General features: G+C 39.9%; 1 protein-coding gene across 8 annotated transcripts in view; it reads right to left on the reverse strand.

Moving 5' to 3' along the window:
- PARP11 (poly(ADP-ribose) polymerase family member 11) overlaps nt 1–24,119 on the reverse strand; it is a 37,207-nt gene extending 13,088 nt beyond the window's left edge. The window contains exons 1-4 of one of the 8 annotated variants that reach the window (XM_070620533.1): nt 23,873–24,052; nt 23,345–23,583; nt 2,247–2,360; nt 91–219 (exon numbers count right to left, since the gene is read on the reverse strand). In XM_070620533.1, coding sequence (XP_070476634.1) covers nt 91–216 — 126 coding nt within the window. In that variant the 5' untranslated portion in view covers nt 217–219; nt 2,247–2,360; nt 23,345–23,583; nt 23,873–24,052. Of the gene's footprint in view, nt 1–90; nt 220–2,135; nt 2,361–23,344; nt 23,584–23,872 lie in introns of all 8 variants that reach the window. The other 7 variants (XM_070620531.1, XM_070620532.1, XM_070620530.1 and 4 more) reach the window with 7 other exon arrangements.
- Nucleotides 24,120–25,615: the final 1,496 nt, after the last annotated feature.

The raw sequence follows: 25,615 nt of genomic DNA on the forward strand, positions 1-25,615 counted from the left end.
TAGGTTCTGCATTCACACTCATTTTAGACATCAGCAAGATGACGCTAAGTGGATCTCAACTCTTGTGCTACATTCGAGGACAGGAGATACCTGAAACATGTGCCACTTCCCACACTCTGCCAAGTAAAACCAGCCCCACTGCGTGTCTGAGGTGTCCATCTCATCCATCTCGCTGTCTGTCCTTCCGGATAACAATTCTTCTGTTTTGTGAAACATTTCCTGAAAAGCCAGAAAGAGGTGAAGGAAGAAATACTTTTCTTAATAACCAATGTGCTTTTTACACATCATTGTTCTTCTTATGAAGAACTGTATTCCAAGAGTCTTTTCCACAGTGACACTTTAAAAATAGCATTCTATCATGCATACTAGCTCTGAAGATAAACGTTCACAAAGGCTGACTACCATTGCTCAACAAATAAGACAAGCAATAATACACTCAGGTAGGGTGTATCAACGCCCACTCAGCCAGTTAAGCAAGCTGTATCAACATCTGTAAGCACTCCAGATTGCCAGCATGGTGACACTTCTGTCTGATCTTATCTTCATGTATTTGGTCAAAAGGATCTATGCTATCACAACTAGTTAAGACCAAATACTTCTGAGTTTTGTTCTAAACGTTCATTATTTCATTTAATGGCCCGGAAGGATGTTTATAATATATAGTGTTGAGTACAAAAGAAGGTCACAATAAGCAGAAATAGTATGATCCAACTTGTTTTTGTGAGGAAGATCATCTCTGAGCTAACATCTGTGCCAATCTTCCTCTATTTTATATGGGACACCACCACAGCGTGGCTTGACGAGCAGTGCTAGGTCCATGCCTGGGATCTGAACCTGCAAACCCCAGGCAGCTGAAGTGGAGTGCACGAACCTAACCACCACGACACCGGGCCAGCCCCCAGTATGATCCAATTTTAATAAAAAGAACATCTATGTTTACCCATATAAACGTATGTGTATGTACATGTATGTATGTATGTCTATATGTACACACACACAGAAAAAAGTCTGGAGGGATGTACAACAATTTATCATAGTTTTTTCTGAGTGTTAGGATAATAATAACAATAGTAACTAACCCTTATATGGCTCTGAGTATGTGCCAAGCGCTGTTCTAAGGACTGTACAGATAGTAACTTGTTTAGGCCTTGGAACAATCCCGTAAGACAGGTGAAATTATTATCCCAAATTTATAAATGAGGAAACTGGGGCACAGAGAGGTCATACAATGGGGAAGCCAGGACTCAAACCCAGCAGTCTGACCCAGAGTCTGTGCACTGAACCACCATGGTAGACTGCCTTAGGCTACATTACCCACGACTTTATAATCACACTGCATCAAGTAAGTCCTGTACACATGATCTTTGAAAAGTGTTAACATACTTGGGTGGAGGTTACGAGGAAGAGAAGGCCAACCAGAAAAGGGGCAAAGAGGTTAGTCAAAGAAGAGTAAACTTTATCTGGAATGTGGCTTTCTGTCTCCATTCTTTAAGAGTTTTTAAATTATTAATTTAAATTTGCATAACTAATATACGAAAACATTCTCCTTGCAAAAAATCAGAACATTCAAGATACACCTAAAGACTCTTTTGACCATCACATCTATTCCTGGCACCTTGCCACCTTCCTTCTCCAGGGTTGACCAATGCTACCAACTTACTATGTATCATTCAGACTTTTCTGTGTGTGTGTGTTTAATCAGACACACAGAAACATATATGGTTATTGGAGAGCTGTCAAAAATTTGATTTCCTAAATCTTTTGATTTTTTTTTCCACAAGAAATATGTCCTACTTGGGTAATTGGGAAATTTATTTATTTATTTTTTGGTCAGGAAGATTGGCCCTGAGCTAACGTCCATTGCCAATCCTCCTCTCTTTGCTTGAAGAAGACAGTCGCTCAGCTAACATCTGTGCCAATCTTGCTCTATTTTGTATGTGGGATGCTGCCTCAGCATGGTTTGATAAGGGGTGTGTAGGTCCACACCTGGGATCTGAACCCACGAACCCTGGGCTGCCAAAGTGGAGAGCGTGAACTTAACCACTACACCACCGGGCCAGCCCCAGAAAATATCCATATTTCAAAGGTCCATCCTGTTTCCAGAAGCTGTGTGACCCGGGATAAGTTTCCGTTACCTTGTCTGGGCCACAGTTTCCTCTTCACAAAGTGGAGGTTAAAGGCTCCCTTCTCACTGGGTCGTTGTTGGAAATGAGTGAGATAACGCAGTAAAGTACCAAGTACAGTACCTGAGCTTAATGAGGGCACTGGTTATTTTCTACTCATGTTTGGAAACTCTCTCCAAGGAATGCTTTATGATTACTTTCCAGATTTTTCCTTCATGTCTTAAAGTTGATTGGCTGCTAAGAAACGAAAAATAGAACACCCTAGGATCAAAAGCTTCAGGTTTAGGACCCATTATTTACCTTATATATTTTAACCATATAATAAAGGCAATGATTTAACACTTAAGATCAACTGCACAGGGTAACCACTCACAACGCCCGTTCTCCCTTCTATTGCTGTTCGCAGCATTTGGCCATTTTACTGTGAGAGAAAGAAAGCAAGAGTGGCCTAAATTTCGTGTGTCTTCTGAAAATAACCAGAACAATTTGGAAGAATGAGTTTGAAGCTAATAGTTAAGATAAATATTTGGCTTATGAGTTGTCTTTTCTCTATTAGCAAAGGGAACGGGAAATAGAAAGGCAGCCTTTATACAGCACGCAGCCAACCTGTGCGCATTGCTCCGTCACACTGGCCCGAAGATCACACTTCAAGCCAGGTTACCAGCGAAGGTGTTTTGCCAAAGTCCTTTGAGAACTTCTTGCCATAACCAGCTTTGGGTGGGACCTCGGACAGACGGATCTCATCCTTACTTTAGACAGGGCAGCACTATGGACAGGGACCACTGCATTGAACATTCCTAAAGCATTTCCGAGTGTGTAAAATTCCATGTCGATTTCTACTATTATTTTCCCCCACAAGCCGAGGTGCAGAAGTCATTATTAAACAATTAAAGTTGGCAAAAAACTGAAGCAGCGAAAATACAATGATCTTGTCTAGCATCCTGGAACTAGCAGGACAAAGAAGACTGAAGAGACACCCAAGGCCTCCTGAGCGCCTCTCTTCCCGACGCTGCCGACCCCCTCCGTGTCATTTCACTTACGGACCGTTGTCCCTTCTCTCCTGGGGCCAGTGCCCAATAGGATTGCTTTGCTTCACAGATGCTGTGGCTTTCTTCCCAAAGACTCAGTCCATAATACTACATCTTACAGTTTTCTACAATAACGTTCCTCTCCAAAGGAATGGCCATTCTGTGTAATTAGGCTCAAAGAGTGAGTCCAGTTTAATTAACAACTTTAAAATACTGTAACCAGAGCAATAATGGATCTAGGTTAAAACACACTTACAGGCAACAAAAGGAACGTGTGCAAGCTGCCTGCCACGTAGTGGGCAATTAATAAATGTTAGCTGAGTCAAGTAGTTCAGCCACAATGCTGTACTCTGTCTTGATTTTCCGGTTTTTAATTGGCAGATACTGATACTTCCTGCACGTCAGGCTCTGAAGGAAAAAAGCTAGGATGAAATGGAAATGCATTTTGTAAATTTTCAAGTGCGATGGGTATGCTGGTGGGACCTGTCCCTAACGCTATCTATTCCAAAGGGAGTATTTATGGAGCCTGGGAACAGTCTGGATCATCAGATTGAAAGGCCACGTGGAAAATGAGTTTAAAGTCAAAATCCTGGTTCATTGGAGAAAAGTAATGCCACCTTGCAGACTGGATGAAAGCTTTCTGGTAAGTTCACTACAATAAACAAAGTGTAATTTCTGTTGTTAATATAAACATAATATCTTGAGGAAATCATATTTGGTAATGAAAACTTCCTTGTCTTTTACAGAAAGAAGATCCAAAATCTGATATTAAAAGTTTAAAGATGGGGTGGAAATTTTAGAATGACAAGGTAAGAGTTCAGAGGATCCTCTCCCCAGCAAAACCACATTTGAACAGATGAACATTATTTGAACAAATAAACAAATTTAAAGTCTCTGGAAATTGTCCTAAGGGCATACAGCAAATGAAGAAACATTTATTCAAGAAAATCTACTAAATCTCAGTCAGAACAGGCAAATGTCCGTGGCGCTTGCACCGCCATCTGCTCCATTACCCGCACCCCACCAGCTCTGTGTTACAGAAGGTCCACCGGAGGTGTGTGCAGACAAGACAGGAGCTCCCTTTGCCTCCAGCTCCCAGTCTGGGGCTAGTTTCACCCTGGAGGGCACAGGCTGCTTGTGTTTCTCATCCCTTCACCCCAGAGGTGCAGGGGTCTATCCTGGGCAGACACATGCAGCAGGCTGGTCTCCTTTCCTTTAGCCGGTCCACTCTCATTTGGCGGAAGCTCAGCTCCTGGCCCAGCAGGCTAAGAATACTACTCAACTGCTACCGCCCCAGTTTGCTCAGCGGGTAGAGATTTCATGCCAAGAGGAGTAAGTGAAGAAGACCAGGATCAGTGGTTACCAGAGGGGAAGGGGGTTGGGCAAAAAGGGTAAAGGGGCACATATATAAGGTGATGGATACATAATAATGTACACCTGAAATGTCACAATGTTAGAAACTATTATGACTTCAATTAAAAAAAGCACAAGTAACAAAAGAAAAAATAGATACAATGGACTATATCCAAGTTAAAAGCTTTTATGTTGCAAATGATACCATCAAGCAAGTGAAAAGACAACCTGCAGAATGGGAGAAAATATTTGCAAATCATATATCTAATAAGAGACTTACATTCAAAAAAATATAAAGAACTCTATAACTCAATAACAAAAAGATGAACAACCCAATTTAAAAATAGGCAAAGGATATCAATAGACATTTCTTCGGAAGATACATAAATAGCCAGTAAGTACTTGAAAAGATGCTTAACATCACTAGACATTAGGGAAATGCAAATCAAAACCACAATGAGACACCATTTCACACCCACCAGAATGGCTAGAATCAAAAAGACAGACCATAACTAGTGTTGGTGAGGATACGGAGAAATTGAAACCTTCGTACAATGCTGGCGGGAATGTAAGATGGTGCAGCCACTGTGCAGATGTTAGCTCAGCAACAATTCCTCACGCAAAAAGAGGAAGATTGGCAACAGATGTTAGCTCAGGGCCAATCTTCCTCACCAAAAAAGAAAAAAAGGTGCAGCCACTGTGGAAAATAGTTTGGCAGCTCCTCAAAAATTTAAACGGAGTTACCACAAAACCCAGCAATACTACTGTTAGGTATACACCCAAGAGAAATGAAAACATTTGTGCACATAAAAACTTGTACATGAACGTTCATAGCATCATTACTCATAATAGCAAAAAGTGGAAACAACCCAAACGTCCATCTACTGATGAATGGATAAACAAAACGTGGTCTATCCATACAGTGGATTACTCAGCAATAAAAAGAAATGAAATGCTGATTCACATATAACATGAATGAACCTCGAAAATCTATGCTAAGAGAAACAATCCGGACACAGAAGGTAACACATTGTACACTTCCATGTATATGAAATATCCAGAATAGGCCAATCCATAGAGACAGAAAGCAGATTAGTGGTTGTCTAGGAGTGAGAGTGGGGAGTAGGGTACAGGGATTAACTGCATGTGAGGTTTCTTTTAGGGGAAACAAAAATGTTCTAAAATTAGATGTGGTGATAGTTGCACAACCCTGTGAATATACTAAAAACACTGAATTCTACACTTTAAAAGGGCAAATTGTATGGTATGTGATTTATATCTCAATAAAGTTGTTCTTTAAACAAAACGAAAGACCAGGAGCTGCCACCACCCCTCCCAGCCAGTACCCACGCAGAGTGCAGTGTCACTCCAGGAAAAGCGGGCCCCAACCCCAGCTCCCGGTGCAGTGGTGCAGATAGATGTTCTATTGGAGAAAGGCACACCACAAGGACAAAGACCTGCGCATCTCAACCTGAAGAGACTGACTTTATTTGGAACAGAGAGTAGAGCATCTCATGCCTAAGAGGACCATCAAAAAAAAAAAAAAAAAGAAAGAAAATCTTGGTGAAAAACAATAAAGAAGAGGCTTGAAGCTCTGAAACAAGCAGAATGGCAGAACAGGCAGAGATTCAATACAGAGAACCAGCGAGAGTCAAGAACCCTCCTGGGATTACAGTTAACCAGAGGACATTACCATATGTTCTGCCATAAAACAAGTCTCAACAAATTTACGAGGAATAGAATCATACAGACTATGTCTTCTAACCAAAATGGAATTAAATTACAAATCAATTAACAGAAGGAAAATTGGGAAATTCACAAAGCTGTGAAATTAAACAACACAATACCAAATAACCAATGGGTCAAAAAATAAATCATCAGGGAAATTAAAAAGTATCTTGAGATGAATGAAAATTAAAATACAACATACCAAAGCTTAGGAAATGCAGCTAAAGCAGTGCTCAGAGGGAAATTTATAGTTGTAAATGCCCATATTAAAAAAGAAGAAAAATCTCAAATTGAAAACTAACATTCCATCTTAAGAAACTAGAGAGAGGAAACTAAACCCAAAGCAAGCAAAAAAACTAATAATAATAAAGGTTAGAGAAGAAAAAAAAAATGAAGTTAGAATAGGAAAACAACAAGAAAGTCAACAAAACCAAAGGTTCATTTATGTGAAAAGAAAAAGAAAATTGACAAACCTTCAAACTGACAAGGAAAAAAGAGAGAAGACTCAAACTACTAAACTAAGGAATGAAAGAAGGGACATCAATACTCATCTTACAGAAATAAAAAGGATTGTAAAGGAACACTATAAACAACTGTATCCAAGATACCTCAGATGAAATGAGAAAATTCTTAGATAAACACAAATTATTAAACTGACTCAAGAAAAAAGAGAAAATCTGAACAGGCCTATAATACATTAAGAGGTCAAATCAGTGGTTTAAAAACTTTCCACAAAGTCTAGTGCCAGACAGCTTCACTGGTGGAATCTAGCAAATATTCAATGAAAAACAAATACCAAGGCTTCACAAAGTGTTCCAAAAAATAAAAGAGGAAGGACTACTCCTCAAACTCATTCCACAAGGCTAAAAGTACCCTCATACAAAAACCAGAAAAAGACATCACAAGGAAACTAGAGACCAGTGTCCCTATGAATACAGGGAAAAAAAAGTCTTCAACATAATACTGGCAAACTGAATCCTGCAACACATAAGAAGGGGTGTACACCATGACCAAATGGGATTTTTCCTCGGAATAAAAGGTTGGCTTAGCAGACCAAAAAAAAAAAGAAAAAAGAAAAAAAATCAATTAATGTAATATGCTATATTAATAGAATAAAAAACAAAGAACATATGATCATTTTAACACACAGAAAAAGAATTTGACAAAACCCAAAACTCCTTCACAATAAAAATGGTCAAAAACCTAGAATAGAAGGGAACTTTCTCAACCTGATAAAGAACATCTACAAAAACCCCATAGCTAACATCATACTTACTGCTGAAAGACTGATCACTTTATGGGAACAAAATGAGGATGTCTGCTCTCACTACTTCTATTTAACATTGCACTGGGGCTTCTAGCCAGGGCAATTAGCCAAGCAAAAGAAATAAAAATGCATCCAAATTGGAAAGGAAGAAGTAAGACTCTATTTGCAGATGACATGATTTTGTGTAGAAAGTTCTAAGGAATCCACTAAAGAACTACTAGAACTAATAAACAAGTTCAGCAAGTTTTCAAGATAAAAGACCAATATACAAAACTCAATTACAGTTCTATATATTAACAAGGAACATTCCAAAAATGAAATTAAGAAAACAATTCCATTTACAACAACGCCAAAAAGAACAGACTACTTAAGCGCAAGTTTGATGAAAGATGTGTAAGATGTATACAGCGAAAACTTTATAACACTGTTGAAATAAAGAAAATCTAAATAAAGAAGAAGACATCCCATGTTCATGGATCAGACTTAACATTGTTCAGATGGCAACAGCTCCCAAAGTGATGTACAGATTCAATGTGATCCCTAACAAAATCCATGCTGGCCTTCTTGCAGAAATTGACAAGTTGATCCTAAAATTTGTATGGAAATGCAAAGGCCCCAGAATAGCCAAGTAATCTTGAAAAGGAAGAACAAACTTGGAAGATTTACATTTCCTGATTTCAAAACTTAATACAAAGCTACAGTAAAGAGCAAGGGTAGGACGGGCATGAGGACAGGTAAAGATCAATGAAACAGATCTGAGAGTCCAGAGATAAACTCTTACATTTACGGTCAACCGATTTTCAAAAAAGGTGCCAAGACAAGTCTTTTCAACAGTCAGTTTGGGACAACCAGATAGCCTCATGGAAAAAAGCTGAAGATGGACCCCTACCTCACATCACACATCAAAATCAACTAAAATGGATCAAAGTCCTAAACATAAGAGCCAAAGCTATAAAACTCTTAGAAGAAAATATAGGAATAGATCTTTGTGACCTTGAGTTACACAGTGGTTTCTTAGACATGACACCAAAAGCATAAGCAACAAAAGAAAAACAGATAAATTGGACTATATCAAAATAAAAAAACCTTGTGCAGTAAGTGACACCTCCAAGAAAATGAAAAGACAATTCACAAAAAGGGAGAGAATAATTGCAAATCACATAAATGATAAGGAACTTGTATCCGGAATACATAAAGAACTCTTACAACTCAATAAAAAATAGGCAAATCCAATATAAAAATGAGCAAAGGATTTGAATAGAAATTTCCCGAAAGATATACAAATGGCCAATAAGCACATGAGAAAATGCTCAATATCATTAGTGATCAGGGAATGCAAATGAAAACCACAATAACACTTCACACTTATTTTAGGATGTCCATAATCAAAAAGACAGACAATAACGAGTGTTGCTGAGGATGTGGAAAAATTGGCACCTTCATACATTGTAAGATATCTACTAGTGGGAACATAAAATGGTGCAGCTACTTTGGAAAGATTTGCACAAAATGTTAAACATAGAGTTAACATATAACCCAGTAATTCCACTCCAAGATAGATACCCAAGAAAAGCAAAAATATACAATTACACTAAAACTCGTATGCAAATATTCATAGAAGAATTATTCATAATAGTCAAAAAAGTGGAACAACCCAAATGTCCACCAACTGATGAATGGATAAATAATATATGGAACTTTAATACAATGGAATATCATTCAGCCTTAAAAAGAAATGAAGCCCTAGCAAAGGCTACATGCATGAACTCTGAAAATACTTTGCTAAATGAAAGATATGAGATGCAAAATACCACATATTGTATGATTCCATTGAAATGTACAGAATAGGCAAATCTATAGAAAGAGAAAGTACAGTAGTGATTGCTTAGGGCTGGCAAGGAGAAGAAGAAAGGTGAATGACTGTTGTAGGGGTTTCTCTTGGGAGTGATAAAAATGTTCTAACATTCGGGGCTGGCCCCATGGCCGAGTGGTTAAGTTCGTGCACTCTGCCGCAGGCGGCCCAGTGTTTCGTTGGTTCGAATCCTGGGTGCGGACATGGCACTGCTCATCAAACCACACTGAGGCAGCGTCCCACGTGCCACAACTAGAAGGACCCATAACGAAGAATATACAACTATGTACCAGGGGGCTTTGGGGAGAAAAAGGGAAAAATAAAATCTTTAAAAAAAAAAAAAGTTCTAACATTCAATTATGGTAATGGTTACACAAACCTAGGAATCTACTAAAAAATATTGAATTGCACACTTTAAGTCTGTTAATTGTATGGTATGTGAATTACATCTAAATAAAGCTATTCCTTTTAAAAGCTTTAAACAAGAAACAAAGAATTGGACTCGTACAGCCAAATAAAAAAATGACAGTTATTCTGAAAAGATGCTTCAACAGTAAAGACTCTGAAGGAAACAACAAAGAAATTCTGGAAAAGGTTAGATGCCTGAGCAGAGATAGTGGACAAAAAGAAAATTCCCAAGAAATTATGGATGAACTACTTGAAAGGCTTTCCTATCTCTATCAAAAATCAGGATAGGTAAAGTCTCCAGGAAAGCACAAGGGCCAAATTTCCTAAGTTCTTTCATCTACTCCTGGTCTGCCAGAAATGTGCCTCGAGGCACGTGACGCCATAGTATGTTTGACCATGACACAGTATCTTTCACCAATCACCATGAAAGATTTTGCAGTTTTACTTTCTAGACTTTGTATTAAAAAACAATAGATATCTTTTTAAACAGCTTTATTGAGGTATAATTGACAAACAATAAACTGCACATACTTAAAGTATACAATTTGATGTTTTCACACCATATACCCTCATTAAGCCATCACTATAATCAAGGCGATAAAGATATCTATCACCCCCAAAGTTTCTTTATGCCCCCTCCCCTGCTTCTAGGCACCCACTAACCTGCTGTCGTCATAAATTAGTTTGCCTTTTCTAAAGATTTATATAATGGAGTCATATAGTATGTACCCTTTTCTGTCTAGCTTCTTTCAATCAGCATGACTATTTTGAGTTCCATCCATGCTATTGTGTGTGTCAAGAGTTAATTCCTTTCAACTGCTGAGTAGTATCCCATTGTATGAATATATCACAATTTGTCCATTTACCTGCTGATGGAGACCTGGGTTGTTTCCAGTTTTTACTATTACAAATAAAGTTGCTATAACTTTGATGTACAAGTCTTTGTATAAACATATGCTTTCTTTTTCTCCTGGGTAAACGCGCAGTTCAATGGCCAGATCATATGATAGGAGTGTGTTTAAATTTTTAAGAAATTGCTAAACTTTAAAAAAGTGGATGTATCATTTTACATTCCCATCTGTAGTGTATCAGAGTTCTAGTTGCTTCATAGACTTACCAAGACTTTGTATGGTCAGTCTTTTTCATTTTAGCCAATCTACAGACAGATGTAGCGTGGTATGTCATTGTGGTTTTAATTTGCATTTCCCTGTTGAAGAATCATGTTGAGCACCATTTCATATACTTACACTCTATCTACTTGTCTTGTCTGGTGCAGTGTCTATTCAAATCTTTAGCCCATTTTAATTGGGTTGTTTGTTTTCTTTTTATAGAGTTTTGAGAGTTTTTAATACATCTGGGTACAAGTCCTTTATCAGATACATGCTTTACAAAAATTTTCTCCAGTCACTGGCTTATCTTTTCATTCTCCTGTGTTTTGAAGGGCAGACATTTTTAATTTTGATGAAGTCCAATTTACCAATTTTTTCTTTTATGGATCATGGTTCTCGAGTCATATCTAAGAAATCTTTGCCTAATCAACGTTATAAAAATTTTTCTCTTATGTTTTCTTCTAGAACTTTACAGTTTTCACCACTTTCTTCTAGAAACTTACAGAATTTACAGTATAAGTCTATGATGTATTTTTAGTTTATTTTTATACAGAGAGCAATGTATGGACTGAAGTTCATTTTTTCTTTTTTTGCCTATGGATATTCAATTATTCCAGCACCATTTGTTGAAACAACTGTCCTTTCTCCACTGAATCGTACTTTTATAAAAAATGAATTGTCTGTATGTGTATGGATCTATTTCTGGATTCTCTATTCTGTTCTAATAATCATTTTCTCCATCTTGATGCCAATACTACACTGTTTTGATTACTGTGGTTTCATACTAAATCTTTAAATCAGGTACTGTTAGTGCTCCAAATTTGCTCTTCTTTTATAAAATCGCTCTGGCTATTCAAAGTCCTTCCAATTGACTGGAATTGCATAGCACTCTATCTGGAGAGAACTGGCATCTTAACAATACTGAGTATTCCAGCTCATGAATGAAGTATACCTCAACTTATTTAGGTCTTCTTTAAATATTTTCCAGTAATGTTTTATAGTTTTCAGTGTACTGATCTTGCACATCATTTATGCAAGATTCATGCCTGTTTCATATTTTTGATACCGTTGTAAATGGAATTCCATTTTAAACTTCAATTTCTGATTGAATGTTGCTAATATAAAGAGATACACTGATTTTTGTATATGGACCTGTATCCAGCAACCTTACTAAACTCACGTATTAGTTCTACATTTTTGAACATTCCATCAGATTTTCTACATAGGCATTATATGTGTATATATATATGTGTGTGTGTGTGTGTGTGTGTATAATATGTGTATATATATGGTGTATATACACATACACACACACATAGCTTTACTTCTTTCCTCTAGAATATTCTATATTTTTTCTATTTGTTATTTCTATATATATAGAATATCTATATACTCTATTTTTGTTATTTCTTTTTCTTGCCTTACTGCACTGGTTATAATCTCCAGTACAATGCTCAATAAAGAATGGGCATGATCTCCTTGTTCCTGATCTTAGGGACAAAGTATTCAGTCTTTCACTATTAAGTCTGACATAAGATATAGGTATTCTGTACATGCCCTTTGTGTCAGGGGTCCCCAAGACCACCCTCAGGCTGATGGGAAAAAAAATCACAGGACTCAGAAGTTGCTCTACTCATGGTTACAGTTTATTACAGCAAAAGTATAGAGTGAAATAAACAAAGGGAAAAAGCACATGGGGTGAAGTCCAGAGGAGACCATGTACAAGCTTCCATGTGTCCCCTCCCAGTGGAGCCACAAAGGACACACTTAATTCTCCCAGCAACCATGTGTGACAATACAAGGTCTTGCCGACAAGGGATGCTCACCTGAACCTAGGTGTCCAGAGTTTTTATTAGGAGTTAGTCATGGAATCTCATAGTGCCTGTGTGATTGACCTCAGTGGCTGAAGTTCCAGACCTCCATAGGAAATGCAGGTGTTCAACATAAATCACACTGCTAATATAAACTATCTGGACAAACTGGTATAGCATGGCTTAAGATCTCAGGCATGCAAATCACTTACTAAACAAACCATTCCAAGAGCTCAGTTCCCTGGAGCTAGGAAAAGGATAGTCATGGAAATAGGCTTTTCTTGAGAATGGGCAGGGTTTGAGCAACCCAGGCCTGCTGAGTGAACTCTTTTCCCCACATCCCTTATCAGGCTAAGCAAGTCTGCTTCATTCCTAGGTTGCTGAGAGTTTTTATCAGGAACATACTGCATCTTGTCAAATGCTTTTTCTGCATGGGTTGAAATGATCATGTTTTTTTCATTTTAGTTTATGTGGTGAATTACATTGATTGCTGCTCAAATATTACACCAACTTGGAATTTTTGACATTAACATCATTTGGTAATGATGCATTAACCTTCTTATATATTGTGAGATTTGATTTGCCAAAATTTTCTTTAGAATTTTCGCATCTACGTTCATTAGGGATATTGGTCTGTAGTTTTCTTGTAATGCCTTTGACTGGTTTTGGTATCAGGGTAATGTCAGATTCACAAAATCAGTCGTGAAGTATTACCTTCTCTTCAGCTTTCTGAAAGCTTGTGCAGAATCGGCACTATTTCTTCCTTAACTGTTAGAATTCACCAGTGAAACCATCTGGGTCTGGAGTTTTCTTTGTGTGTAGGCTTATTCTACAAATTCAAATTCTTTAATAGATACTGGACTATTCATGTCACTTATTTCTTCTTGAGGGAGCTTTGGTAGTTGGTGTCTTAAGAGAAATATGCTCATTTCATCTAAGTTGTCATATTGATTGAGATTATGTCGTTCATAACATTCCTTTATTATCCTTTAATGTTTGTAGAATATGTAACAACGTTACCTTTCTCATTCTCAATACTGGTAATTTGTAACCGTTCTCTTTCTCCTGATCTGTCTGGCAAGAGGTTTATCAACTGTGCTGATGTTCCCAAAAAAAGAGCTTTTGGTTTCACTGATTTGTCTCTGTTATTTTCTGTTTCAATGACTTCCACTCTAAAGTTTATTTCCTTGCTCCTGCTTGAGTTTAATTTGCTCTTCTATTTCTCCTTTCTTAAGGAGGAAGCAGTTGTCAGATTTGTGACATTTCTTCTCCTCTAATACAGGCATTAATATAACTATAAACTTCCCTTTAACTACTGTTTCAGCAGTATACCATGAATTTGATATGTTGTTTTCCTACTTTCTATTTTCCCTTTTTATTTCTTTGACCAATGGGTTAAAGTGTGTTATTTATTTACCAAATGCTTGAGGATTTTATAGATCTTTTAGTGATTTCTAATTGAATTCCATTTTGATCAAAGAGCACACTTTATATGACTTGAATTTTCAATTTAGTGAGATTTCTTTTATGGCCCACCTTGTTAAATATTTTCTGAGTAGTTAGAAAAAAAGGTGTATTTAGCTGTTGTTGGGTGTAATAGTCTATAAATGTCAATTAGGTCAAGTTGGTTAAGGGTGTTGTTCAGGTCTTCTACATCTTTGCTCATTTCTATCTACTTACTCTATCAATTACTGAGAGAGGAGCATTAAAATCTCCAACTATAGCAGGATTTGTCTTTTTATCCTTGGAGTTCTATTAGTTTTGCTTCATATATTTTGAAGCTCTATTATTAGGTACATAAATGTTTAGGATTGTCACTGATTAATTGACCCCTGTATCATTACCAAATGATTTTCCTTACCCCTGATAATATAATTATCTCTGAAATTGACTTTATTTAATATTAATATATCATTCAAGCTTTCTCTTGACTAGTGTTAGCACTGTATATCTCTTTCCATTTAGTTTTATTCTATTTGTGTCTTTACATTCAAAGTGTGTTTCTTGGAGGAACTTATGGATGGGTCTTGCTTTTTAATCTGACAATCTGTCTTCCAATTGGGGTATTTAGAGCATTTATTTTGGTATGATTATTGACATGGTTAGGTTTAAGTGTATCATCTTACTATTTGCTTTTTATTTGTCCTATCTGTTCTTTGTTCCCTTTTTTGCCTTTTTCTACTTTTGGATTCAGTACTTTTAAGATTCCATTTTATCTCCTTTGGTGGCTTATTAACTATAACTCTTTGTCTACACACAACTCTGTTTTCTCCGTCACTTTCCTTGCATTCTAAAACCCACTCTAATTTAGCTTTTGGCCTAATATCTCTCACCACCATCACCAAAAAAAGAAAAAAAGGCACTTGCTAGGATTAATGAGCTTCGCAACAGTGCTAAATCCTAGGCTCTTGTGCAGCCCTCATCTTACTTGGCCTGTCCGTAACACTCCATAGTCCCTCTGTCCTTAGTTACTCCTCTTTTCTCTGTTTCCATGAAATCACACTCTCCAGATCATCTTGGCCCCGAGCTCTCCATCTCCTTTGCACTTTGACCTCTAGTGGGCCTGTAACTTTTAGGGCTCCTCAGGCTCAGTCCTGAGCCTTTTCTTGTCTTTCTCAGCATCTTCAAAACATGGTCCTCTAGAACTACGAAGTAGTTCTTTAGCAGTCATTTTCCGAGGAAAGAGTAATGAAAGAAATTTGTCCACATACATTTTAAAGTTGAAATATAAGACTAATGATGACTTTCACAAAAATCCCTTTATTTTCTTTAAAGTTACCAACTCACTACAATATCTCATTATGTTCGGGCTGTGATCAGTTCATAGCCACTGGTACCCAGCCAATGTGGTCGTGTAAAACCAAGTAAACTTCCACATCATTCAGCCAAAGACCCAAATCAATTTGCTTTGTTGATAAGGACACAGAAGGGGCCAAGACAAAAGAGGCATCTTCAGCTAAAACAGGTCTAAGTCCTGATATTGCTGAGAAACCCGTCAATCCAAATTTAATGCCCAATTTAACTTTTGTGAGAAAAACAAGCTATCGACAAAATTTCTTTAATAAACGACTCTGTTGGAAGTCACATAATGTCAATGGCACACGATATGGAAGAGCAATTATCATCACATGAGTGTTTCAGCATACATTTTGTTTTAAAACGGAACAACTTGTGGAGGACCCCTAATCAGTCCCCACAGTACACATGGCATGTGACGAGGCAGAAGCACCCCGCAGCTTCTGTTCTGCTTACCAGGGAAAACTCACAGTGCAAGGGGAGACAGTTTTCACTGAGACAATGATACTTTTGTGAGCTGTGACAGGCTGGAAAAAGGTGCAAACATTCAAAACTGACAGAGGACAACCTATACAAATAGCAAGAAAAGGTGTTGCTGTAATACTAAGAGATATTTTAAACATATGGAACACTCAGAAGTCAACAATATGCCTCCTGACCGGAACAGAATTGAAGGAAATAATGAAAACAGAATGTCAGCAAATCTTGACTATTAAGAGTGTGTGCTCTCAGATGTTGTGGAAAGAAATGGCAGTGTTTGCAAGATTACTCTTCCCACTCAAGTTTACTGGCTGTCAAATGAAAAAGTGCTGACAAGAGTTTCTGAACGGAAGGATGTGATAAAAACATTTCTTGATGATGTTGATAATGCTAATGGTCATTCTTGATTTCCAGAGGCCTGCTTAAGTGGACGGCTGAAATACATTCAGCATCTTAAATAATCTGAACCTACTACTTCAAGGCCAAAATGCTCCAATTTTTACTGCTGAGAATAAGAGACCAGATTTTTCAAAGTCACCAAATTATGCTGCAAATGGGCTCAACTGCCAAGGTGTGATTCCTTCCCTGAATCTGATGGTTTTCTTTACTCATCAGAGCATGAGACTGATTCTATCACCGTGGATACATAAAGAACACACCCAAATTTTACAATAAAACAGGAACAGATACTTTCCAGAGACTGCAGTAATCAAAGAATGACTAAGACTCCACTGCTCCTATCTTCCAAACATTCAGGCTGGTCGAAACATTCACCCCTAGAGTTATTTAATACTATAAGCGTGTCAATTTGGCAACTGATAACACGGCACTAGGAACAGTCTTCAGGGAGAACTCTCCCCACAATTTCGCTGTCTATTCGATCTTGGTATTCCAAAACATCTGACAGAGCCAGCAAACACCAGTTGCAAATGTTGACAATCTACAATTATAGCACGGGATTTCCTAATTTAGTAGAAATATAGGGTAAAAAACCCGAAGTGTTTGGGTCTAACCTACATCTCAAGCTAGCTATCAAGTTAGATACCTACTTTGTAAGAGGCTGCAAAAATATCATCCTTTTCAATAAAAAACATCATTAATTTTTAAAATACTGCTTTATTCTTTAAAATTGGTGATCTGCATGGGTGCTGAAAGTTTGAGAAACACTGTCCTAGGGATCTCACTAACTCCCATGATTGTAAAGGCCATCTTCACAGGCTGAGGCAGAAACTGCAATTTGTAGCCCAGCCTTCTCCTCTGAGCTCCAGACTTGCTTCTTTGACTTTATTGCTTGATGCCTTATAGGCACATTAAACCTATAAGGCCTCAAACCAAACTCTTCACTTCCGCCATATCTTCCCCTTTTCCAATCTCAACATTGCAGTGAAAACATCTCCTTCTTCCCAGCTGCCTGTGCCAGAAACCTAGCACTCATGATTCAAAGGGCAGCCTGAACTGATCCACTTCTCTCTCCCCACTACCACCCACTTAATCCACCTTCATCTCTACCCTGGACTGCATTGACACTATAGCTTCCTAAGTTGTCTTCCAACAGCCTTTCTGATATCCCTCTGTATTAATTTCCTATAGCTGCTGGAACAAATTACTACAGACTCAGAGACTTAAAACAACACAAATTTATTATCTTACCATTCTGTTGAAGTCTGATATGGGACTCAGTGGCCTAAAATCAACATGGGCTTGGTTCCTTCCTGGAGACTGTAGGAGAGAATGTATTTCCTTGGTTTTTCTAGCTTCTAGAGGCACCCACATTCCTTGCCTTGTGGCCCTCTATGACATCTCCAAAGCCAGCAACACTGTATCTCTTCGACTATATTCTTCCATAGTCACCTCTCCCTCTGACTCACTTCTGTCTCCATCTTCCACTTTTAAGGATGCTTGTGATTATACTGGGTCCACCTGTATAATGCAAGATAATCTCCCTATCATGGGGCCAGCTGAATAGCAATCTTAATTCCTCTTTGCTATGTAACCTAACATATTTATAGTTTCTGGGGCTCAGGATGTGGATATCTTTGGGAGGCCATTATTCTGGCTACCACACTCTCTAATACATAACTCACTTTCCACATAGCAGCCAGAATGATCTTTTTTAAAACACAAGTATGTTCATGTGACTTCCTATATAAAAAGCCTTCAATGGCTTCCCACTCCTCTAAGGATAAAGTTCAAAATCCTAAACATGTGCCACAAAGACATGCGCAGCCTAGTTCCTACCTACCTATCGGCCTTGTCTCCTGGTTCAGTTTGTTCCAGCCACATACAGCTTCTCTCTGTTCCTCAAATACCAAGCTTCTTCCTGCCTCAGGATCTTTGCTCACACTATTTCTGCTGTCTGAATAGCCCTCCTTGCCTCCCACCCAACCTTTACCTGGCTAACTTTTGCTCAGTCCTTCAGATCTCTGTAAAAGAGACTTTCACAAGGTGGCCTTACCTGATCTCCCAGTCCACTACTAGCTGCTCCACTGTATTCTTTTTTTCCCGACCCTGAACTACAATTGGAGTTAAATGTTATTCGTGTAATTATTGGTTTAATGTCTACCTGCCTGCACCAGGCTGTAAACCCATGAGGGCTGGGGCCTAGTCCATTCTGTTCACCACCATAAACCCTGGGTCTTAGAACCAACTGGCTTATACCAGGTGCTCAACAAATAAATGAGTGCCATCAGACATTATTTCAAAAGTGGGTCCACCTCTTTGAGGGTGAGATGCGTAAGCCACAGACTTCAACACTCTGCTTGAGCATTTTAGGCCAGATGGGTCCCACTCGGCATATCGCCCGACCTGATTCCTCCAAACTATCACCAACTCGTGCTTCCAGCCTGTGTCCCAAACTCTTTTCTTCTCTGATATTGAAAACTATTAGACTCATTTCCTTGACTTGTGCTGCATCCGCCATGCCAATCCTGCAAGGGCCACATCATTCTCTACTCGTGCTCACGTGCCACATCACTAGAAAAATTCTAAACACATGCGAGTTGGTGTCACAAAAAGGTCCTGCTTTCCTGCAGCTCAGGAACCCTTCCTTATCTCTGACTCTGTGACTTTCCTCACAGGTTGTCTTCTACTCTCTTTAAATCCTATATCCTAAGTTAGACTGGAAAGAGTATGCATTCTGGAGGCAGAAAGTTGTAGATTTAAAACCTGTCTCTGACCGTATTCAGAAAGTCCACCAAACTTTGAGTGTTAGTATTGTCACTGAAAAAATGAGGATAATAATTTATTAATTCCTACCTCACAGGGGTATTAGATAACCTATGTGTGCATACACTTCCTTAGCACTGCCCCCTGCCATCAAACACTGGCACGTCACACTGGTCTCTAAGCTTAGCTCGATCCACTATTAGAACAATTACAAAGAATGCAAAGAAGATGAAGATACCAGATCACGAACCCTGACTGTATGCTGATCCTAGGAACACACTGTCATAGACACCATGTTCTCTATGAAACTTTCACTTCCAGGAACACAAGCTGCCCCCACCCTCCCCCCAGCCTGAGGGTATGTCTATAAAATACACTGCCTGATGCAGAAGGGATAGTACACAGATGTTAGTTCCCACCACCCACAATCCCTCCATCCTCATTCTCTGAAGATGCCCATACTGACACCATGCATCAGATGTGCACTTTCTCCACTTCACTCCTTCATCCAAATTGTACCTGCCATTCTCTTTCGCTTTCATGGGCTTTTTCATTTTGCTTCCTTTGCCCTTCTATAGATTGCTTCTGTAACTTGAACACCTAGCTCAAATGTAACTTACTTCAATAAACCTTCCTAGTCCCCCAGATACCCTCTGGTATCACTTCTTCCCCTCAAGCTATATTGCAAGGCCCCTGAGGGGCAAGCTCTGATTTGATCCATGTTTGTAATCTCCCTCTCTAGTGTCTAGAAGGGTGTTTTATATGTAGCAGATACTTACTAAATATTTGTTGACTGACTGAGGGAAGTAATGAATCAATGACTGCTGAGTCTGCTTCAGACATACTAACTATGAACTATCAGAGGGACAACCAGTTGAGCCGTCCATGCCCCAGCTCAGGAAAGGGGTCAGGACTAAAGATGCACATGTGGCAGGAATATTCACTGCAGTGACATCTGAAGCCTTGGAGCTTCAATAAACGATGTGCTGAGAGGAAAAAAAAAGGTTAAGCTGAAACACTTCAGGGGTAGATGAAGGCAGTGCAGCTAAGTCAAGATTACGATTCAAGGATAAATCACAGAAAGGAGAAGAAATCCAAAGGAGTATAGTCCCAGGAAAACCAAAAAAGAGAGTTTTGAGAAACACCTCTAATGGCATCAATGTTGCAGAAAGCCAGAATAGGGTGAGCGCGTAAAGACTGCCACTGTAGGTGGTGATTCGAGTTCTTGGTGACCTCCAAGTAAGGTGTTAGGGGCAGAAGCAGGGCTGGAGGAGCTGAGGTATGAGGAAGAATGACAAAAAGTACATGACTACTCTTTCAAGAAGCTTGAGGGGCTGGCTCCGTGGCCGAGTGGTTAAGTTCAGCGCTCTGCTTCAGCGGCCCAGGGTTTCGCTGGTTCGGATCCTGGGTGCGGTCATGGCACCACTCATCAGGTCACGCTGAGGTGGCATCCCACATGCCACAGCTAGAAGGACCCACAACTGAAAGTACACAACTATGTACTGGGGCGCTTTGGGAGAAAAAGGAAAAATAAAATCTTTTTTTTAAAAAAACAGAAGCTTGATGGAAAAAGGAGAGATGGAATGATAGTCCCAAGGGAGTCTGGAAGCAGCTGTGAATACAAAATCACAGAGAAAGAGGTAGCTCGGCAGGGAAAGGCCTGGGCCAATACACAAACGTTATCACTGCTATCACCAAACAAGAGAACGGAGCAGAAGAGGACGTGGGCCCAGTACAGTTCTGTTCTTACTCACCTGTGTGACCTTGAGAAAATCGTTCTCCCCTACCTTAGGTAACTCATCAGATTATTCTAATAGTATGAGTTAATAAGTGGAAGAGAATTATGGAGGAGTGTATCATTGAAAGTAAGGTCTTATTACTGTAACAGGTGTCTTGTAATCTTGAAAAGATGTTTGTCATTTTTCAGTTTCCCTCATCAGTGTGACAGAGAGAAGCTGGAACTTCCTCACATGTAATACTGATCTACTCATTCCAACCCCAGCAAAGAGGGAGGAGACAATGACAAAGAGACAAAGAAGGGCAGGACAGAGTCAGGGTATACAGTCAAAGCAGCGATGGCATCCTCTCCAATGGTTTTCTACAGATTTTGTCACTTTCCTAAACTGGGGACATCAGTCAGGGGCTACCTCCCACAGGTGGGTGGAGAACTCCCAAGAGGTCCTCTCAGAGCTGCATGCGCCTGCCGCTCTGTCACTCTGGGCTGCCTGGGCAGGGGCCTCACACTTACCTCTACGTGCCTGGGCAGGGAAAGGCTCGAGGAGAATCATCACTGACCTCACGACTGTCTTAAAAAATAAATAACGTTGTGTACTGAGATCAAGTTTGTTTATAGCTTCTTGGTTATTTTGTTTTGGCTTTCTCACCACGCCCCCCATGAGGAAATGTTGCAAGCTCGGGGGTGATTTTCTACACTCAAACTATGCCATGGAGTCTTTTCACCTGGAAGGAGCAGCTACTTCTGAGTCGTACCATGGCCAGGGTCAGCGTCATATTTCCTCCAAACACTTGGGAGTGGGATACAATATCACACAGAAGGTATCTTTGCAGATCATATGTGGCGTATCAATCATGGATACTACTGAAAAGATACAGGAAGAAACTAAGCAGAAGTCTTTAATTAAAGCAGTTCACAATGGCCTTCCTCCACGAAGTAGACTTTCTTGTCTCATTCAATGGAAAAGAAATGGCACACAGTGATTTAAACTGATGGATAACACAAAAGTCACCTACATTTATTTTTAGGATGATTGTGGGGTTTTTTTAGTCTTCCCAGTTGTGTTTGGCTTAGGATAACATCAAAATTAATTTTCATTCCATGAACACAGCTGGACAGACTATCCAGATGCCTCTTCTATTAAAAGAAACTAACAAATTACTAACCCACATGCAGAATGCGGATTGTATTTTTAAAAACTAAACTGTCCTTATTGACAGCATTCACTCAAAGGAAGAAAAACAATATCAGTAAGTAAGAAAATATAGTAGCTTTAAGATGTATGGTGGCATGATAAGGGTCAAGAGAAGAATGTGGGATTATATGTGCAAGGTTCACCACTATTAACAAAAGTCAGCCTGCTCCACTGAAATCAAGCAAAATTGTTAGGGTGCTTTCAGAGAGAATGGAGCATTTCTTACAAAGAAATGAGATGAGACAAACTAAATAAGAGACATTCCTTAATACCTTTATAATCCTCACACAGAAATGATCCAATAGCAAATGCTGACGTAGTATATGTGATGGGAGGAAGAACAAACAGTGGGAGCAGGACTCTCTCTAATATGGACCTAATCACTTTGTTGTTCAACAAATATTTACTGAGTGCCTACCATATCCCGGGTTCTGTGCTCTAGTCTGAGGATACTGTAGTGAACAAAACAGACAAAAATCCCTGCCCGCATGGAGCTTACAATATAATGGATTTAAAACATGTGACTTTGAGCAAGACATGTACTCGGGTGACTAAAGGGTTTGTTATGGAGAAATCCAGAAGAGAAGGACTGCTAATAAAAATTGAATGTACACAAACACACACATACATAATGATAAAAAATGAAGATTGTTGATGACAGATAATGAAACAACATATCAGCAGAGAGCACACTGTTATAATTCTAAATTATTTTTGCCAAAATCAAATACCAGAAACTACTTTCCCCTGATGTGGCCTTACAGGATTACATGTATGAACCCTCCCCCCCCCACCCCGCCCCAATCTTAGGTGATGACCACTGTTACATGACGGACTGGGATGGAACCACAATATGAACCGAAAAATCGAGACCAACAGACTAGTTTCTACCAGATAAAAACTTAAAAAGATAAGGGAACTTACTAATAAACTCTCTAACTTCTCTGAAAATATATTCCAGGAATGGAAAAGAAAGGAAGTATTGATTACAGCAAAGAAGTTACTGCAAGTATGGAAATAGGGGTATTAAAGTAAATTCAGGCGGTTCTCTCAGCATATGGGGTCGTTTCGCATATTTAGTCTAACAATTTGCTGAAGGGTGGTTGTGCCACTTTCCTAGTCAACTCACAGGCGTGAAGTGCGTACATTTGCCATGTTACTAGGCGATTTCAACTCTAACAGGATTAATGGAATACTCTTGGCAAAACAGTCCACTCTTTGAGGGCTGCACATTAAATAAATAAATGTATAAAAGCAAAGTAAACAAAAACACATGCAGACACAAAGCAAATACCGGAGTCAAACAAGAAGGAGGGAGGCTGACAGAGTCGAAACGTTCCGGGTCATCAGCTCTGTCCACGGAAACAAACACCTAAGAACTTCACGGTCTAGGGCTGAGGACACACGCTCGAGCCCCCAGGTCTTCCACGGCTGCCCACCGAGCCGGCAAAGGAGCACCGGCGGTTCCTCTCGGACCCACTCAGGACCCAGGCCCAAGGCCCCGGCTTGAGACGGGCGGACAGGCAGGCACACCTACGGCAAAGGACGAGGGACAGGCTTGGAGCCCGGAAACTCCAATCAGAGAGCAAACACAAAGCCTAACACACGGTGACGGGGCGAGGCGGGGAAACCACAGCAAGAAAACTAAGTAACTGCAGTAGGAAAGCAATGCGGCCCGAGACGCCGAGCCGTCTCCAGCGCTCAAGGCAGGGGCCGGGGAGCCGCGCAGCCCGACGCGGGGAGCGGCCGCAGCTCCCGGGACCCCCGCCCTCGCCCGTCCACCCCGCCCAGGGGGTCCGCCCCGTCCCGCCCGGCGACTCACCGGATTCGCTTCCCACATAACGGTGGCGAAATCGAGCGGAGAGAGCCTGGGGGAAGGGGTTGACCGTGGGGCCCGGGTGTTGGGTTTTTCCGAGGGTCCCGGGGAGCGAAGTGATGGAGAGGTAGCCTCCAGGCAGGGCTTCCTTCTCCCCGTCCCTGTCACAGCCAGCGGCGTCGGACCACCTCCCCGCTTCCGCCCGAAGCCGGCCAACCAGCGCCGGCCACGCCCCGCCCCGCCCCGGAAGCCCGCCCCGCCCCGCCCCGCCCCGCCCCGCCGCTCTCTTCCGGGCTCGGCGGGCGGGGCGTAAGGGGCGGGGTTTGCAAGCCTCTGGGTTGTGGTGGAGTTCAAAGGGCTTCTGGTCGAAGCGCTCTTCCTGTGCTGAACCCCAAATGCAGCATCCCTACCGAGAGATCTTCAAGCCGCAGCTGGTTGTATTTCCTCCAACATTTATGGATCACCATATAGTGAGTGTAGTGGTCAAGAGTCAGGCCTGGGAATTAATCCTAGCGTGGCCAATGGCATTTGGGACAAATTTCACCATCTGACTCAGTGTCCTCTTCCTCAGAATGGAGATGACGATAGCATCTGTCTAAGAGTGTAGTGAGATCTTTTAAGGCACCTTGCACAGTATTTGGCATACAGTAAGAACTCAGTAAGTGACGGTTATTTGCCAGACAGTGTGCTAGGCTCTGTAGGGAATAGGACTGACCCATATGCAGTCCTCATGGAGCTTAGAGTCTAGAGGAAAAGCAAAAAGTAACTGATTTAGATAAATAAAAAGGTGCAATATGGTAGTATGGCAAGTAGAGGGTTCTTTGAGAGCATGCTTATCTAGGATAGCGTGTCTGCCTCCGCATATGCCCCCACCAAGAAGCTTAAGCTTAGACCTTGAGGATGTGCTCCTATGGAAGTTACCTGGGTAAAGAGCTACAGGTGGGAAAGAATCTTCTAGGCAAAGAAGTAGAATCTATCCACAGGAAATGAAAAAGAAACAGTTTGTAAATATCCTTCTGGTCTTTTCTATATCTCCACACATTAAAAAAAATCTTTTTTGATCAAAGAATACCTACAGATTTAGAACCTGATGTTTTCACTTAATGTGATGTGGCTATCCTTCATTTCAATACACAGAAACCCATTTCATCATTTTAAAGTAGACTCATGGCATCCCATAGTTTGTATGCATGTTACACACATATACATTTGAAATAACCCATTGTGATAGATATTTAAGTAGTTTTCAATTTTTTACTATTCCAAAAAATGCAGCAGTAAGCAATCATATACAGATGTATTTGTACATTTGTCCATTTACCTCCTCTAAGTTAGTTCCTAGAAATGGAATTAAGAGATTATGGAAATTTCAAATTTTGATACGTACTGCCAAACTACACTCAAGAAGAGTGTGTAAACTTCCAATCTCTAATTCATTCAAGTAAGTGGATTGAGAAGTGGCTCGTCCCTTTACCTTTTTTTCACTTTACTTTTTGCCAAATAGTTAACCAGTTGCCCCAATAATAATCCATTCTTTCCCCACAGTTTTGAAGTGCCACTGTTAATCACAAATTAAGTTTGCATATTTATATATATATTTCTGAACATTTTCATTTATTCTATTAAACTATCTGCTTAATCGTTCCTATGCTGTGCCACACTGTTATAACTTTATAATATATTTGCTCTCTCATAAAGCAATTCCTCTCCTAATTGTCTTCTTCTCAAACTTTTCAAAATCATGAGTCT

Source organism: Equus przewalskii, chromosome 5 (genome assembly GCF_037783145.1).
Source record: "Equus przewalskii isolate Varuska chromosome 5, EquPr2, whole genome shotgun sequence".
NCBI lineage: Eukaryota > Metazoa > Chordata > Mammalia > Perissodactyla > Equidae > Equus > Equus przewalskii.